Source organism: Heliangelus exortis, chromosome 2 (genome assembly GCF_036169615.1).
Source record: "Heliangelus exortis chromosome 2, bHelExo1.hap1, whole genome shotgun sequence".
NCBI lineage: Eukaryota > Metazoa > Chordata > Aves > Apodiformes > Trochilidae > Heliangelus > Heliangelus exortis.
In genome coordinates this window covers 29,954,153-29,971,013 of record NC_092423.1, presented here as the reverse complement: position 1 = coordinate 29,971,013, position 16,861 = coordinate 29,954,153, and the positions used below count along the sequence as shown (strand labels likewise).

The 16,861-nt window shown below is 40.6% G+C and overlaps 2 protein-coding genes across 6 annotated transcripts in view; one reads left to right on the top strand and one right to left on the bottom strand.

Moving 5' to 3' along the window:
- Window positions 1–8,312, bottom strand: part of EAF1 (ELL associated factor 1) — a 21,279-nt gene extending 12,967 nt beyond the window's left edge. The window contains exons 1-4 of one of the 2 annotated variants that reach the window (XM_071735386.1): window positions 8,194–8,312; window positions 7,534–7,681; window positions 4,341–4,435; window positions 1,989–2,125 (exon numbers count right to left, since the gene is read on the bottom strand). In XM_071735386.1, coding sequence (XP_071591487.1) covers window positions 1,989–2,125; window positions 4,341–4,435; window positions 7,534–7,663 — 362 coding nt within the window. In that variant the 5' untranslated portion in view covers window positions 7,664–7,681; window positions 8,194–8,312. The remainder of the gene's footprint in view (window positions 1–1,988; window positions 2,126–4,340; window positions 4,436–7,533; window positions 7,682–8,193) is intronic. The other variant, XM_071735387.1, reaches the window with a different exon arrangement.
- METTL6 (methyltransferase 6, tRNA N3-cytidine) lies at window positions 7,805–16,861 on the top strand. 4 transcript variants are annotated; one of them, XM_071735383.1, is made up of 6 exons: window positions 7,805–7,958; window positions 9,991–10,363; window positions 11,030–11,164; window positions 12,378–12,548; window positions 13,638–13,779; window positions 16,358–16,861. In XM_071735383.1, exons 2-6 carry the CDS (start codon window positions 10,085–10,087, stop codon window positions 16,504–16,506), a joined length of 876 nt encoding a protein of 291 aa, XP_071591484.1. In that variant the 5' UTR covers window positions 7,805–7,958; window positions 9,991–10,084; the 3' UTR covers window positions 16,507–16,861. The 4 variants fall into 4 exon arrangements, with proteins under 4 accessions (XP_071591484.1, XP_071591482.1, XP_071591486.1 ...); XM_071735381.1 differs by lacking the exon at window positions 7,805–7,958 and adding an exon at window positions 8,310–8,432; XM_071735384.1 differs by lacking the exon at window positions 7,805–7,958 and adding an exon at window positions 8,672–8,694.

The window sequence follows — 16,861 nt, the reverse complement described above, 5'->3', positions numbered from 1 at the left end:
TCTGCCTAGCTGTTCAATTCAGACCAGGTATTTCTTCCTTTTACTGAATCAGTGACAGAATTCAGATTGTAGGACAGTCAATATCCTTGGCAGAAAAGGACCTCAGAGCAAAATACTTGTTCAGGTCTCAACCCCAACGAGGTTGAAATGTGCAGGGCTTTTATGTCATAACACCAAAGCCTTTGGGTGTGTGGCTTTAAGCAGCGTAACACAGAAGCAGCTCATGTGGATATTAAAGAGTTCAGTTCCACTCCCAGCTCAAGTAGTGTGACATTTTGTGCCTGTCACCTAATTCCACTGAGAAACAAGTTAAAATGGGCACATGTGGAACTTCATGGGACTTGGCCTAAAACACTACTGGTATCTGATCTAGTACATGTAGCACTGGGCATCTCTTGTGACCCATCAAATGGTAGCTGCAGTTCCCAAAATTAGGCACGGAGCCACCTCTACTTTCATCACCAAAATGCAGCTATTAGATACCACATTAATACAGCTGAAACAGAAGTGAGGATCTGGCAAAACACTTACTTTATCATGTGAAAAGTAAAAGATTCATTCTAGTGTTAATTATGCTCTTGGAACTACACATTTCATGTTGAGTGAGCGCAATTACTCCCCTGTGAATGTCATTAGGAAGTTAATACTAAAAACTCTGCTCCCTCAGAGTGTCAACAGGTCATTAAAGATCAAAGTAGTCATGAAAAAAAGAAAAAGACAATGCTTCTGATCTACAAAACTGAATGACTTCTCAAAGAGCTATTCCTCAAAATGGGGATCCTCAATTTTTTGACCACCCTGCTTCTGCTTAAGAAAAGCTGAAATATTTTTCACCTCACCAGGGCCAAAACCCAGTGGATTCAAACACCTCACTGACCCCAAGCTCTCCTGCACTTCTTTGCTCCTTTCTGACTTAAGCTTCACTTGGACAAAATCCAGCAGAACTTAAATTGGAAATTCAAATGTCATGTATGACAAGCTGATATCCACTGGACAAGATGAATGCCACATGGATGAGTTTTCACATCACTGATTCTGAGGAGTGTTACACTCTTATTTACCTTGGAAAGAAACTGAGGTGGTGTTCTTGGCAAACTTCCAGCCAACTGCTGCTGTAACCCACATTTATAGTAGTTTTAGCAGCTTAAAGTTCTATACTGCAAGAGCTATTTCTTTTTTTTTTTTTTTTTTTTTTTTAATGTAAAACTTGTGAAATTATTTAACAGTTGCTTCTTCATGTAACATTTGAGTAACTGCTTGTCTTTAGATTTATCCTGTGGCCCAGATGATGCGGAAAGAACATGAGCCAGAGACTTGGGGCGCCTGCAGAGCAGCAAGACTACAAAAATGTTCCAGCTGCCCACTTTGTAGCATTTGTGCAGTGAAGAAAATACTGGGTCAGAGAGGATTTTTGGCCTCAGCAATTCTTCTAGGCAAAACCTCACAACTGTTACTTCTACAGTTTTCTCCCCTCCTCACCCCCAGCTGGAGGCTGTGGACTTGGGTTACACTTTATCTACCACTGACCAAAACTAGGGATAAGTGTTTCTTGTTCCTGGAGAGTGTATTAGTAAAGCTTCATGACTCCCACTGCAAGCTGAAGGGAACAAATCTAGAAACTCTAATAATCCTTTTGACAGCCTAATATTGCCATGTTTTCTTCAGTTAAGCAGAGATTCCTGAAACATATCTCATCCTTCAGCCAGCTTCCAAAGCTTCAAATCATCAGAGGTGTTTCATTGCAAACTATAATTACATCCTTTTCAGCAGTGCAGAATTGACAAATTCTTCACTCTTGGATTCACACTCCTATTTGCATTTTTTGGCAAGATAATTGGCCATGTAAGGCCCATAAGGTTTAGTAATTAAATTTTGAAATTAAACATCACTACTAAATAAAAGAAAACTGAGTTCTGATTCAAAAGACAATCTGAAGAAGAAACTTCACCAAGAATTCATCCTATCAACAGACCTGTCCCCAGCTTTACCTTGTTTTCTTGACTTGAATGCTGCTATTAAGTTTTTCCAGCACATATTCCCCAGTGTCATGATTGATAACAAGCACACAGTCCTTCTGATATGGCCTTTTATTTCCTTTATACACAGTCATTGGTGGAGATGAACCCTGGTATCAGAGAAAGAGCACACATTTTGTTATATTCCTCTACCCAAATGTTTACAAACAACAAGAGAAAAGAATACAGGTATTGTTCTGACCAAGAGGCTAAGCAGTTAATGTTTAGTTCCCACAGAAAACTCTCATTCAAGAAAAGGGAGAAAAACAGTTATATGCAGTCAATCAGACATTTCCTCATAGCCATATTATGCCTTCCATCATTTTAGGTGTTTCTGCAGTGACAAAATATGTTCTCAATTGTTGCCATTATTTACAGTTTTCATTCCCAAAATGGCAATCTAACCGAATTTGCACAGCTGGCTCTGACAAGTGCCAAAGATCAAGTGCCAAAGATCTTCTTGACATTTTTTGCTCTGGAAATCTTGGGTCCAGATAGGAAAATAAAGTTCTAATTATTTGTGTAGCAGAACTGTTGCCTAAAGAAATACATTGTAAAAAATAATTTAAACTGCTTTGTATTTAATCTCAAAAAAAAAAAAAGGCAAAAAAAAAAAAAAGATTGTGATTTTTGGCTAAAAATTTAAGCAGAAATAGAATCATGCATAAGCAAATAAATAACCTCACCCTTTTATTTAAAAGTAAATGTTTAGGGTTTATGTTAGTTACTAAATAACACTGGCTTACAGATCTTGCTGATTACAGAATAGGAGAAAAAGGTAGTTGAAACAGGTGACATTTAATAAATTTGTTTTGATGCATGAAGGTTTTTTAAACAAACAGAAGTTCTTCACTTCCCCAAGCAAGACTATTTATCAAATATTAAAGCCACTAAACCTATGTGTAGAAATAGTACTTCAATTTATCCAAGCAGAAAGGGACAGCACAATATCTCCACTGGACAAGTTACCAGAGAGAACCTCAGGGACCGGACACTTTCAAAAAAACAACTTAGAACCTCAGTCCTACCCAATTGCTTGGCAAACCTTGTCTGAGTGAAAAGATCTCAGGACTTCTCACTCTTTTCCTGTATGCTGAGTGTTCTCCAGCTCTCAATCTGGAACAGACAGCACTGCTTTGGAACAACACATGCATGTTTGCTGCATTTATTGCAGCTAACTACCCAGGCCTCTGAAGCACACTATAAACTGCCATAGTCATGGAAAGACATAGTCATGGAAAGACAATCAAATTAAACTCATCAGTACAGAGATCTGGAAAGGGACATTACAAGTGATGTTGTCCAACACAAAAGATAAGTGTACAACACTGTTGCCAGTCAATCCAAGATGAATGTCACTGCTATTAATTATATTGTTACTGCTCTCAAATAGCACAACCGCATTCATAATTTTTATAGTCAGAAACCCCTATGTGACATCCTGCAGCAATAAAGGTGACAAAACTCACATAAGAAATAGGAGCTGGGAAAGCAGGCTGAAGTCTCATTCAGAGACAATTATCACAGTAGCACCACCTACCAATTAAAAAGCACCACCATGCCAGAATAAACAATGCCAAAAGGATCTGACACATGGCTTCCGAACTGACTGGTGCCCCCCTGCAACCACTGAACTCATTGATGTCTGTGAATTCTGGTTTATTGGCTTGACACACAGCATTAGCTTCAGCTAATAAACAAATCCAGTTCCAGCATGCAAGCACTTTCTTTTGTTTTGGAAAGGAAACCACTGAACCTTCAATTACAAAGCTGCTGCAGCTGTAAACAGTTTGATCACTTGTTTCACTGCTGTTTGACCATCCTCCTCACACAGTAGATCTTTATGGCACCAATTGAAGAGGAAGTGGATGGGAAACCACTTCATTGTCACCCACCAGAACCATTCCCCTTGCTTTCATTGATAAAGCTAAACCTGGGGAACCCTCTATGCTATCTGTATGTTTTAGTAATGGCCAGAATATGCTTAGAGGCCTACCCGTGGCTTCTGAACACCAAACTAATGCCCAAATTACTCTGGATTCCTTCATTAAGCCATAGAACTAAAAATGGATGGAAACCAGGTACAGAGCTTCCTCTAACAGTAAAAGTCTTCTTGTTATTCAAGAAAGAGCAGGAAGGAAGGAGTCAAAAGTAAAGAACAAACTGGAACTGTACAGTCCTTTCCTGAGGTATCACACTACAAATCTGGCTGCTCAAATATTGAGCCCACTGGCATCCACAAAGGTGAAAGTGAAAATAATATTTACACTGGACTCTAACTGTAGATTTGTTGGAGAGTAAAGGACACATATATAACAAACTTACTGGAATATGTGGCAAAGTGATTGTTACGTCATCTCCTTTACCAACGTGGAGGTCCCCCTCACAAGATGTGTCAAGCGATGCTGGCTTAAAATCATCTGTAGAGGAAAACAATTGTGATTACATTTCTTAGAGCCTTCAGAAGTGTGATCCTGCCCACCAAGAGTCACTGCATATTCACTGTGATTATAGAGAATGCTGAAACACACACTGCTGTTTACAGCACGGGTGGGACAAGGCAGCAGTACAACCTCTCTGTGCTCGGCACCCCAGTTACATGATGGTACTGGGTTCTAAAGCTCTTTTTTAAAACAGCAGTAAGGTTCTAGACCTTATGTTTAAAGACCACAGGCAGACTTCTCCAAACCTCAAGCTTGAAGTGACACTAAAGTTTGCAGGCAAGTGTAGAACTGGACTATGCACCTAAGAAGAGTACTGACTTCGAAGACACAGGGCTCTGAGTGGTTCCTGCCAAATATAAACCTGAGGACCCTCTCTGTGAAAGATTAAATTAGTGACACCAACCCATTTAGCCTTACTGATATTTCTGGCTATCTAACATCCACCTTCCCTATACAAGACCTCCTTAAGGATAAGGGAGATCTTGGATCTCACCTCTGAGGAAATCAGAGGTGCTTTCTTACTTCAGCAGGCTCCATGCTAGTCCAAAGCCAAAGTGGATGGAAAGCATGACTAAGGTGAGACACTAATAGCTTTAAACTAACACTAATTTTAAGTATTTTTGCTGAATGTATAGAATGCTTTGTCCCCCAAACAAGGCACTTCTTTAGTGCATTTATTTGAACTAAGAATTTTTTGATTTAAAAGTATTTTCCTCTCCTTACTCTGTTGCGCTGATGAACTATAAAAAACAAGAAAAACTATTAGAACCTGTAATATTTTGACAAAGGATTTAGATAAAGTGAAATAAGATCAGAAAGATATCAGTGTGTCTTTTTTTCTAGTAGTGGTATTTGGTTTGTTTGGTTTTGTTTGTTTGGTTGGGGTTTTTTTTGCTGGCTTTTTCTTGGTTTTGTTTTATTTTTGCTTGAAAAAATAAACCTCAATTCAATTCTAGAATTTCTGGATACGAAGAGGTCCAATCATATTAATGATTAAGGCTTTTAATTACTTACTGCTGCATTAGCTAAGAAATTAGTATCTCAGAACAAATGTAAAATAGAATTCCACTATGAAGAGCACATTTGCAGGAAAAGAAACCAATGCAAAACCTCAGCTTGTAAAAAATTCTCATTAAGAGGAATTTAATGTCTCATTGAGTTTTACTTTGACAGCACAACAAGCAGGTTCAGGCACACTTGACTTAATCCTCATGCCTTAACTGCCAGACCAAATCATACCTTTCATTTTCATCTGAGCAAACTATCTCTAGCTATTGTTTTCCACCTGGTTTATGTGCAAGCTTGCTAAATAAAACAAACCAGCTGTACAAGAGCTGGTGTCTTTGCCAAAAAGGGATCAAGAGTTTCAACAACGCAGCCACTAAATTAAAAGGAATATCACTGTCACACTTCTTTCTTGGGTATCAGCAAAATACAGTTACTGTAAACACACACTCAACAAATTGTTTTCATTTGGTTAGGTTACTAGGTGTACGTGCTTGGCTAATCTTGCTGTAGATGGAGAGCATATGTCCCCCCAAATGTACCCACAGTCCTTTTCCAAAAACTCAAATGTTTTAAAGATGTGTTTTCCAGGGCTAATCCAGTCTTTCACTACTTCAGTATTTCATGAACTCTGCAGAAAGGAATGAAGGATTTTAAGGAGGCCAAAACAAATTCAGACTGAAAAATCCTCTCACTGTAGTTCATGTGAAGAGGATTAGGGAAAATCAGATGCCAGATAAAGCATTCCAGATCAAAAATTAGAAAAATAATTTATAACCAGAAAACGGAAAGACCTCACTTGAGTAAGTCATCGTTGAAAAATACAGCATACAGAAAGTTCTTTTGAAATAAAACTGCATTCTTTCAGTTGTAGTCTGAAGAGCTTTGGCTTTGCAATCCCTTAGGAAATTAATTATTCTAGAAATCTAGTCTGGACATGGCTTAGGCTTAATTTGTTCACTATAGACAACAACCTCATTCATGTCATAGTTACTCTGTTAAAATTTGAAATTATAAGTGGAAATATGCCGCTCTGTTAGTGCTGGATAAAACTGTTTAGCTATTTAGTTAAACATACCAAACATGTGGTATGGTATTTTTTTAGCACAGTTGAATTACATAGAACCAGAGAGGTGAAACTCACAGAGTTTAAGTGCTAATTCACTGAACTGAGTTTACTATTGACCTTTCATTTCATACTGAGCTTTATTGCTTCAATCACTAGCCACCAGCTTGAGTAACAGCTCAATCTAGAAAGCTGCTCTTTCAAGTCACACTCAGGTGATTTAATATCATGGAAATTACTTACTCCTAGTTTATGAATACAGGCCATGAGACTGGGCCTAGCATTACATAATGAAAAATCCTACTGTTAACCATGTAAATCCCCCACCTTAATACAAATCTATTGGAATCCAAGTTTAGTTTTACTTTCGTTTACTGTTGATGAATTACGATTCATTTTAAATTCTGGACTTATTCAGGGGAAGAAAAAGCCATTGCTTGCCCACAAAATTCAAATACAGAACTACGGAAGGTTATCTGGAAGAGGAACTCAATAATACAAAGTCAAATGTACCCAAAGCTAAATATGAGCAAGCAGGGTAATATCTGGTGTCTTAAAAAAAAAAAATCGCCACCTATTTTTCCAATTATCCAAAAACTTCCTAACTGCTCAAGACCCTACCTCAGGATTTGGCTTATAGCCATCAGGCATGCCTCTGAGTCCTTTCTGCTCACTTTTCTGGGAAGTGACCGACCACGGATGGGGCTGCTGGGTTACATGTTGCCTCATCACAAAAATAGCCAGTTAAAAATCAAACTGCGGGTGTTTTGGCTGCCAACTTGCTGCGCTCATCCTCTCCAGGCCGGGGCCTGAGGTGACCTGTCCTGCAACTGCCATTAAAAGGAAAAATTAAAACAAAAATGGCAAGCCACCCCCTCACGAAGGGAATCATCTTACCCTCCCCAGGCGATTCACGCACATTAAAAGGAAAAATTAAATAAAAAATGGCAAGCCACCCCCTCACGAAGGGAATCGTCTTATCCCTCCCAAGCGATTCACGCACATTTAAAGAAAAACTTCACAAGCTGTCGGTCCGCCCTGGCCTGGCTCGCTGAAACCTCCTCCCTGCCAGCGCTCTCAGTACATTTCCACCTTTCCCGTCTCCCCTCAGGCTGCCCGCCGGGGTGGGACATTTCGCTGTGGGGAAGACGCTATCGGGGGTAACAGGGAAGGAAGAAAAAAGGGGTGAGGACAGGCGCTGAGGGGGAAGCGGGAAGGAGGGGGACGGGAGCTGACGGGTGCGGGAGGGAAAGCAGGGAGAAGGGCACTGAGGGGAGGACGAAGCCCCCGGGGCTGCGGCGCGAAGGAGGCGGTAAAGGAGGAGCGGCGGCCGGGGCTTCATCCTGGCGAAGTCCTCCGCAGGCTGGCAGGGAGAGGACGACCCTAAACGAGTAAGAAGCCGAGACGGGACCCCTCCAGGAAACCTGGGTGAGGATGGCGGGGCGCCGGGCTGGTACTGCGAGTCCCCGTCCCGGTGCCGCCCGGCGGGATGGGGTCAAAGGAGAGGGGGGCTCGCCGGAAGGAGGGGTGGGTGCGGCGGAAAGATTAAGCGGGAGGGAAGAAATGAAAAAAAGGGGACGGGACGCGGGGAGCAGGAGAAGAGGAGGGAGGAAGGGGGTGGCGGCGGAGGGGCCCGCCGGAAGGGTGAAGGGGTGGTGCTCACAGCGGATGGTGTGGAAGAAGGCCTTGGGCCGCCGCTCGAAGCTCTCGCCCAGTTCCAGCGGGTGCTCTTCCTTGTCAAGCAGCGAGTTCGCCGAGCCGTTCATGGCCCCGGCCCCGTCCCCGTCCCGTTCCGTCCCCACCCCTCCCGACCCGTCCCTTCCTCTCCTCCGTGCTCTGCCGCCCGGCGCCCTTCCGGGGGCCGAGTGCAGCCGGGAAACTGCTCCGGAGCCGGCGCGGCGGGTACAGCAGAGGGAGGCGAGGAGGGGTGCCGGGCCGAGCAGGGGGGATGCTCTCCCGGCGGAGGGGGAGCGGGAGAGGTGGGAGCCCCGGCGCTCCCCGCCCTCGGGAGGGCAGGGCAGAGCAGGGCAGGAGGGGCCTTCCCTGCCGGGGTATCCAGCGCGGAGCTGGCGGCCCCGGCCCCTCGGAGGGACCCGGTGTTGGCGGGAAGCCGGTTTCCCTGAGGGGAGACAGGGGGCTTGCACAGAGGTATTACCTGTTTGTGGTCTTAGGGTTGGGTTAAACACCTTTTTAAGGGCTTTTCAGACTGAAAAAAAAGGTTGTTAAAAACCGTGTTTATCATCGTCCTAACAACCCCCACACACACACACACACGGCGGTTCTCTGAGCGCAAATGGGTCAGTGAAAGGACCGCCTTGGGTTTCCTCTCCCTCTTCTCTCCAGAAATAGAAGTGGTGATCTTTTTGTAACGTGCCAGACACGTAGTAGAAATTTTGCTGGTTAAGCTGGTTTCTTTTAGGATATACGCTTCTTGAGGAGACTTTCTTTCAAGGCAACCTGTTATCTGTAACCTTTTTCTTTGTTTTTTGAATTTAAGAAGTGTCATCTCTCTCCCGTAAAGCTGGATAAAATTTTGGAAGTTGTTTATTTCTTTTGCACATGTTTGTATTTTATGTTAGTGCTTGTGTCATGTCAGTTAAATATGTAAGTGAAGCATAACTTTTTTTACTTCTGTGTGGGTATTGGTGGTTTTTTTCTCGTTTCCATTGGGTGAAATGACACTTAGTGTCCCGCTCTGGCATACATGAGTGGCATGTTTTGGCTGCCTGGGTTTCACCAGGAGTTACTGATTTTTGCAGGATTTAATTCACATGGTCCAGCTTCCAGGATCTTGATGTTAGTGGCAAGGCAGAGGTCAGAACTAGTTTAACAGCAGGGAAAAGATCTGGATCTCTTTCTAGTCTATGCAGAACGATTTTTTTTTCTCCATTTCGGTAACTTCGGGAGGTAAACCCACTTGTAATTGTTAAAACCAGTGCGGATCCTCAGGAGGAGACAGTGGGAAGAGTGCTGACACAGGCCAGCATTTGCACTACAGTACTGTTTTTGCTCACTTGGTGCTTTCACCAGTGTTTTCTCACAAAGGTGAGGGCAGGCAGGAGAAAGGCTAACATCCATACAGTTTGTTCCATCAACTTTAATGGGCCTTCTAAATGTCACCTGTTTTTCAGGTGAACCTGAGGTGTTCTAGCTAAATTTAATAAGAAACAAAGACCTTGCTTTCCTTTTAGCTTTAGTGGAAATAAGCTTAGAGCTATGCCATCTTTCTCTTGTTAGGTAGCTTTCTAGGGAGGTAGCAGAGGGAAGACAAGCAGACTCTGTTAAGTATCTTCTTAAACTTTGACATCAGTGTGATGTATGCAGTTAGTTGTCTGGAAGGAAGTTTTCTTAAATGAAGAGAAATCTGGTGCCATTACAATCCATCGGGTAGGAGAGACCACTGTAAAATTGTAATAAGTGCACACTGTAACTCTTTCTTATTCTTTTCCCCTGCTTCTAGAGCTGTGGTTATTTTACCTAAGTGATGGAAACATACAGTAAAGAAAAAAAATCACCCTTGTATCTTTGGCATTCATATTTGTGTGAAAGAATCCATGATGTTCCAAGAAAACACATCAGCCAATTGCTTAAGTGTAATAGCAACATCTACTGAATATGGCCAGAAAAAAGGCCACAGTGCAAGAATCCTTAGCCCAGAAGAAGCTGAGAGATTGGCAAAAGATCAGGTTTTGGTGTCTGAGTTTAAGCAGCTAAAACTGGAGAAAGAAGCACAGAAGAACTGGGATCTATTTTACAAAAGAAACAGCACCAACTTTTTCAAAGACAGACATTGGACAACCAGAGAGTTTCAAGAGTTAAAAGCATGTCGTGAGGTGAGATTTATACACTTCCTCTGAAAAGATGGGGTTGTTTTTTTTCAAAGGATTTACTAATACTTCGAACACAGCTGTTCGGGCAAGAGCTGTTACATGCGAAGTTTGCAGTGCCCTGTGTAGTCTCTTAATATCAAAGATACCTTCTCAAAATCAGATGCATCAGTTTGGTTTCAGTTTATAATTGATGCATACTAGATTATAAGAACGAAATCAGGAATATTTCTTTTGTGTCCTTTATGAGCAACTTGTCTGTCTGTGATGTGATGTTTTCAGATGAAAGCTGGTCTGCTTTAACTACGTGAAAGAAAAGCATCCAGAATTACAGGCTGATTGCAAAACATCATTAAGGGGAGTTGCCAGATGAATCTGTTGTTCAGTATAGCTGAATGAAAGACAAGATAGAAATGGTACAACAATCGGTTGATTACTTAAGAGGTAGATGGCCAAAATAATATTGATATATTCTGAAAAGATTTGTAATTTTGCAGAAATCCAGGTTTCTGTTTTGTAGTGTCAGATTAGCCAGTGGATGCCTACTTCAGTTTTTTAATCCATGGTAGTTAAAATTGGTTATAGCTTTTAAAAGGCTGATTGAACAATGCTGCTGCTCATATCATGAGGAAAAAAAAAATAATGTGCTTTATCTTGGATGTCTCTTTCCAGTTTGCAGATCAGAAACTGACCATTCTGGAGGCAGGCTGTGGGGTTGGGAACTGCTTGTTTCCGCTCTTAGAAGAAGATTTGAATATTTTTGCATATGCCTGTGATTTCTCTCCTAGAGCTGTTGAGTATGTGAAGGTTGGTATGATATTTGGAACTTCTTTTAGAATGTCTTCAGAAACTTCTGAGATTACAAATCACAGGAACTGCAGACTTCTCTTGCCTTCCTTTTTGTAAGAAGGGTAGAATGGCTCATGCCAAAAAGGGGAGACTGATATATTTCAGTGGAGCTTCTATTCAAGAAGCTGAATCATTGCTCAAGACATAGTCTTTCAATGTCAGATTGTAGTATTATGGTAATATGTGCATATTACTTGAATGTTTTTTGAAGACTCTTTTTTGGGTGCTCTACTATGTCTCTGCTGACTGTGTAGTACAAGCAAAATTTGTTTGGGATGGAAACTTGCCCGTGATATTTGTGGGGGAGAGGGTGTCCCAGGGAAAATCTTGAAAACAGGACTAGGAAAGTTATTGTCAAGGTTATTTGTCTGAAATAGGTATGCTTGTACTTATTCCTACGTAGGTGGTACTGTAGTCCAAAGTTAAGTCTTCCAGGACAGCTGATGGGGGCTTTGGGTTTTAAAACTCTCTTCGGGTTTTTAAAACTCTTTTATTAGGTTTGTAATTACAGGTAAATTTCTATATATCTCTTATTTGAAAGGTGCATGCTGTATGTCTCAGGGGAAACGTGGGAAGAAATATGTGTGGCAAACTGGAGAGGACAACAGCTCCCTGGGCTGCCAACAGCTGAGGTTGGGCTGAGTGTGTACTCTGGGTTCTGAATGCCTTAAAGGTGTCTGCCACCACAGCTCTTGCTGGACTTTCTTGCCAAGCTTCCTTTTACCTGGCAGAACTGTGGGGCTAAGGCAGCCCAGCTGCAGGTTCTGGATGTGAACCTGAACTGTTTACAGTCGACTCAGGAGATGTACTTCGATCACCTTGTAATCCAGAATTTCTTTTAATAATATGCCTGCGTTTTTAAAGAGTAGAGGCAGTGGTAAAACAGAAATGGTATATTTTCTAAACTGTCTTAACACACATTCCTTCTCAGATTCCTGAGAGCAGGAATTTAGTTGTACTTGTTTCCAGTGGTTGTAGGTACACCACTGTAGTAATTGTAGTTTCACTATTGTAGCACGCAGCAAAGAATTTCTGGTTGCATTAGTCACCTGTTGCAAGTTAATCTTCTTTTGCCACCATGTTTTGTGTTGCTCTACTGATTTTTTACTTTTTTGCTGTAACAAATACTGCTTATTTTCAGTGAAAGCATATTTTTTTTTCATTTCCCTAGAAAAATGCCTTATACAGTACTGAGAGATGTAAAGTGTTCCAGTGTGATCTTACCAAAGATGATCTTCTGGAAAATATACCAGCAGATTCTGTGGATGTTGTCACACTTATATTTGTGCTTTCTGCCATTCATCCTGACAAAATGCATCTTGTCTTGAAGAACATTTACAAGGTAAAACCAGCTGGTTTTACAGCTTGTAAAGCACTTTACTTCCTTTTTAGCTTGAAAGTGCAGGTTTGTTTGGTGGTTTGTTTTTTTTTTTTCTGAGAAAATGACCCCTCTTGTAATGGTGATTTTTAATATTACATTCCATGGATGTGTTTAATTCTTTCACATAAAATATGGGACTAATACAATGTGGGATTTTTTCTCTCTTGGTGCTATGAAGTTGTTTGCATTCTGGCTTGACGGGTGCCATAAACATAACAAAAAAGTATGACTTGGGCTCCTAGATTGATTGCTAACAAATAATGGTAATGGCTCACAGGAATGTCTGTGTTAATAAGGTTTGAATTACAGTGAACCAAAAATGACTTCCAGAAGATAAGGTGACTTCCAGTTAGGATGTTATTGTTACTGTTAAACGGGCTTGATCTGTGGTGATTTAGAAGTGGGGTATTCAAAGATCAACTTTAGTCTAGAGACACTTTTCTCCTAGCCTGCCTTTCTTAGGTGATAGACTAGAATAGGCCCATCCAGAGGGTGGTTTAAACAATCTGAATAGTGATCTGCATTTTCCTGTGATGCCATATATTGACTGCAGAGGGAAATATGCATAAATAAAAATTTATGTTGATTAGGAATGCATTTGGAGTTTTATATTATCAGCTATCCTATTTGTTGTATCATCAGTAGTCTGAAAAAGGAGTGCTAGATTTTTTGGAATATCTCCATCTATTTTCCAAAGTCAGGATTGGTTTGTAGCTTGTGCACATGAAAAGGCTGATTATTGTTTTGTCTGTGAAAATGCCTGGCTCACTTAACTCAACTGGTATGTTTTTGCACGAATTTGCAAGAGGCAAGTACTCCTTTTCTCCTTTACCAGATACATCTGGTATTTGATGTGGTAGGGAAGTTGATAACCCAGTTCATACACAACCTTTTTGTTGCACAAGGAGTGAATTGTATATATATCTCACTTCTGTACTGAATGTGTTAGGATACCTTGTTTTAGTTACATGTGTATGTGTATACAAATAAATAATATACATAAGGTTAACTCCATTTACATTATTAAAGCATCTGTGTATTACATGACAGGTATTAAAACCAGGCAAGTGTGTCTTGTTCAGAGACTACGGACTGCATGATCATGCAATGCTGAGGTTTAAATCTGGCAGCAAACTTGGAGAAAACTTTTATGTTAGACAAGATGGGACAAGATCGTATTTTTTTACTGAAGGTAAGAAATACTGTAGAGTGCTTTCTCTTCTGTAAATCTTCTCTTTTATCCTCAGGGAATTGCCAACAGACTCAACGCAAATTTTGTCTTACGCAGATGAACTGTGAAATCATGCTGTACATCATTTGCCATCCCTTTTTGTGAGGAAGAGGGTATTTAGACTGGCAAGACTTTTTGGAACACTTTCTTGTTTACAAGCTTCTTTCATGTGCTACACTGTTTCAAGAGCAGCAGTTTCTGAATCTGCTGAATTTCATTCAGTTTCGTTACCTAAGGGGAAAAGACCAGTGGTCAGTGACAGAACTGATTGTCTCTGTAAAGCAACTAAGCTGTTACCTTTGTTTTTTGGTTTTGGTTTTTTTTGCAAGGGTGTTCCTGGTGTTTGGCGGGAGAGCTGCTGAAGAAGTCGATGGTTTCTAAAACAGAACCACTGAGAAGCTTGTGCACAATCCTGCTCTGACAGCACTGACTACCTGTAGTCACTCTGTCTTCTGTTGGGTTTTTTGGTTGTTTTTTTTTTTTTTTCAGTAAAGATGCTTCAAAAAGCATTTCCCTGTGATACTGTATTTAAAGACTTTTTTCGTTCAGTGCTAGTAATGCTTTAGGAAGGAAGGTAGTTACTGCAGTTTACTGGTGGAGAATTTGAAGCACAGAAACATGAAGGAATTTGCTTAGTCTCTCTCAATGAGTTCATATTATAGCTTGTGTTTAACTCCCAGTTCCTCATGCTAAACTTAATCGAATTGTTACTTCCCCCCATCTATTGTAGGGCATTGTGTAATAAGAGCTGTGTGTTTATTTCTGTGGGGCTCATTGTTCTTGGTCTAAAGCAAAATACAGCCACTAAAGAGACCAATTTGGTGCCAAGTAAATGTTATTCATATTTTATGACATAACGTATTACCTAATTGCTTCTGATATGTAAAAACCACTAATCTTGTCTGAGCTCTCTCTATTCTTTATAGGACAATGATGAAATCTAAGATAATGCAGGCTGTGCTACAGCTTCAGTAAAGCATTTCTAGAAGCGTTATTTATTGAATGATTTTTAGTTCTGTTTAAATAATTCACTCTTACAAAGAGAATGGATGCTAAAGGGAACAAGTAAGAGCATGAGCTAGCTGTGGAATTTTAAATCCCATTTTTATTGTGTGTTAGAATTGTTTCTGAATGAGAAATTCCTTGCTGGTGTGCATGTTTGCTTTGGGGAAAGAACTAATGTAGGGAGGAGAAAGAGGAAGGGAGGATAAAAGAGAGAATTTATCCTGTATTGTTCATGTTAGCAGTTGTTTTGCCCTGGGCTGGCTTGTGACTGTCTCATGGACCACCTCTACTCCCATTTTTAATCATTGTGATCTCATTTATCTCACTAATTTTCATATAAATATTGCTTAATGCTTCAAAATTCTTTTGTTACTAGAAATATGACACATAATTTCCCCACAGTTTTCTTACATGGATACAAAAAAATTCCATTCTTCCACTGTTTGAAATAACACTACATTTGTGGAAGAATGCATGGTTGAAATTTTGTGTTACGAAAATATGTGCAACTTCCTCACAATGAGATTTCATTAGGTCCAAAATTAAATGCTGTTTGCTTATATTTCATTGAGGTGGCTCCCCCATTTTCCCTGAATGCACTGTGTTTATAACCAATGCATGTGACTCTGTGGTGGGCTTAGGCTGATACAAACCTGCACTACCACCAAAGTGAGTGGTCCATCTTCCCTCCTCAGCATGTCACCTCTTCTGGGACTGGGGTTCCTGTGCCCACACCTTCATCCATTTTGTCCATTTGATCCCATAAACAGGGAAAAAAATGTCATGTCTTTGCTTTCTATCAAGTGGCACAAGTTTTGAATGCCCTAGATTTATTGTGAAATTATGACCTGAGTAAATAAAACCAAGTGCAGGAAAGGAAAAGCACTGATTTTTAATGAGCAAGACAAGTCAGTAGCATGAGCAACCCTCTCTGGTGCATATGTCCTGTTCTTCCCTGTTTGGGAAGTACTTCTGCCTTTCCTAAAGAAGATATGCTCTGAATAATATTCTTTTGTTTATGGAAGATACTTGCAGTTTGACTCAGTGGAGACTAGGTACCACTGTATCCACTTTGTCATTTTGTTTGTTTTCCTGTTGAGCAATGGCTTGTGAATGTCTGGTAACACTGGGCAGAGAGGCACCTACAAGGCTGGGTTACCTTTGAAGTATTTGAAGTGAGTGATGTGTTCAGCTAGAGTGAATTTCAGCTGCACAAATGTGAAAATGTGCTGGCATCAGCCAGGAGGAGAATAACAAAGCTCAATAAAATGAGACGTGGCACGTTTTGGAACCTAAATTGAGTAGCTAGCTTAAGCTCCAGTTTTGCAAGCAGTTTTGCTTAGGCTGATGTTTCTGAAGATCCATATTGATTTTATTCAGCAGTCTGTCTGCACAGTACAGCTTGAAATCTGAAAGCCTGTGTGAGTTTCATTCTGTAACACGTAAGAGCATGTGCTTATGGAAGTGTTGACTAGTGTTTTAAAAATAGCTTAAACATAATATTTAATCTTTTATTTTTTTAATTCTCTTCCAGAGTTCTTGTCTCAGCTTTTCAAGGCTGAGGGATATGAGCAAGTGGTCAATGAATATGTGCAGCGAGAAACAGTGAACAGGAAAGAAGACTTGCGTGTTCCAAGAGTTTTTCTTCAAAGCAAATTTCAAAAGCCTTCCAGTAAGACATAAGCTCTTGCTGATTAGCAACAGCACTGCGTGTCTGAAAGGGCAGCTAGCACATAGTTTTTCCTTGTGTGTGCTCATCTTTCTGGTAAACCAGAAATTACTGCATCCAGTACCTCTTGCTGGTTTTCATCCTCAGATATGAAAGTCTGAGTGCTATTTCTAATTTACCTTTAAGATGGTCTAGTGATGCAGACAAACTGTTGAGTATCTGTATTCCTGCTTCTAAAGTAAATCCTGTGCAGCTTTGCTGGAGGATCAAGTAAAGCATACTAAATATGGTAAATTTTAAGAACTAGTTTTCATTAGTTACTATCATAATTGTTATTTCCATTTTTATTAAAAACTATTTAAAAAATAA

Coding starts and splice junctions, on each gene's coding strand:
- METTL6 (XM_071735383.1), top strand. CDS start 10,085: ATGATGTTCCAAGAAAACACATCAGCCAATTGCTTAAGTGTAATAGCA. Junction 10,364..11,029: donor AGTTAAAAGCATGTCGTGAG/GTGAGATTTATA, acceptor GTCTCTTTCCAG/TTTGCAGATCAGAAACTGAC. Junction 11,165..12,377: donor GAGCTGTTGAGTATGTGAAG/GTTGGTATGATA, acceptor TCATTTCCCTAG/AAAAATGCCTTATACAGTAC.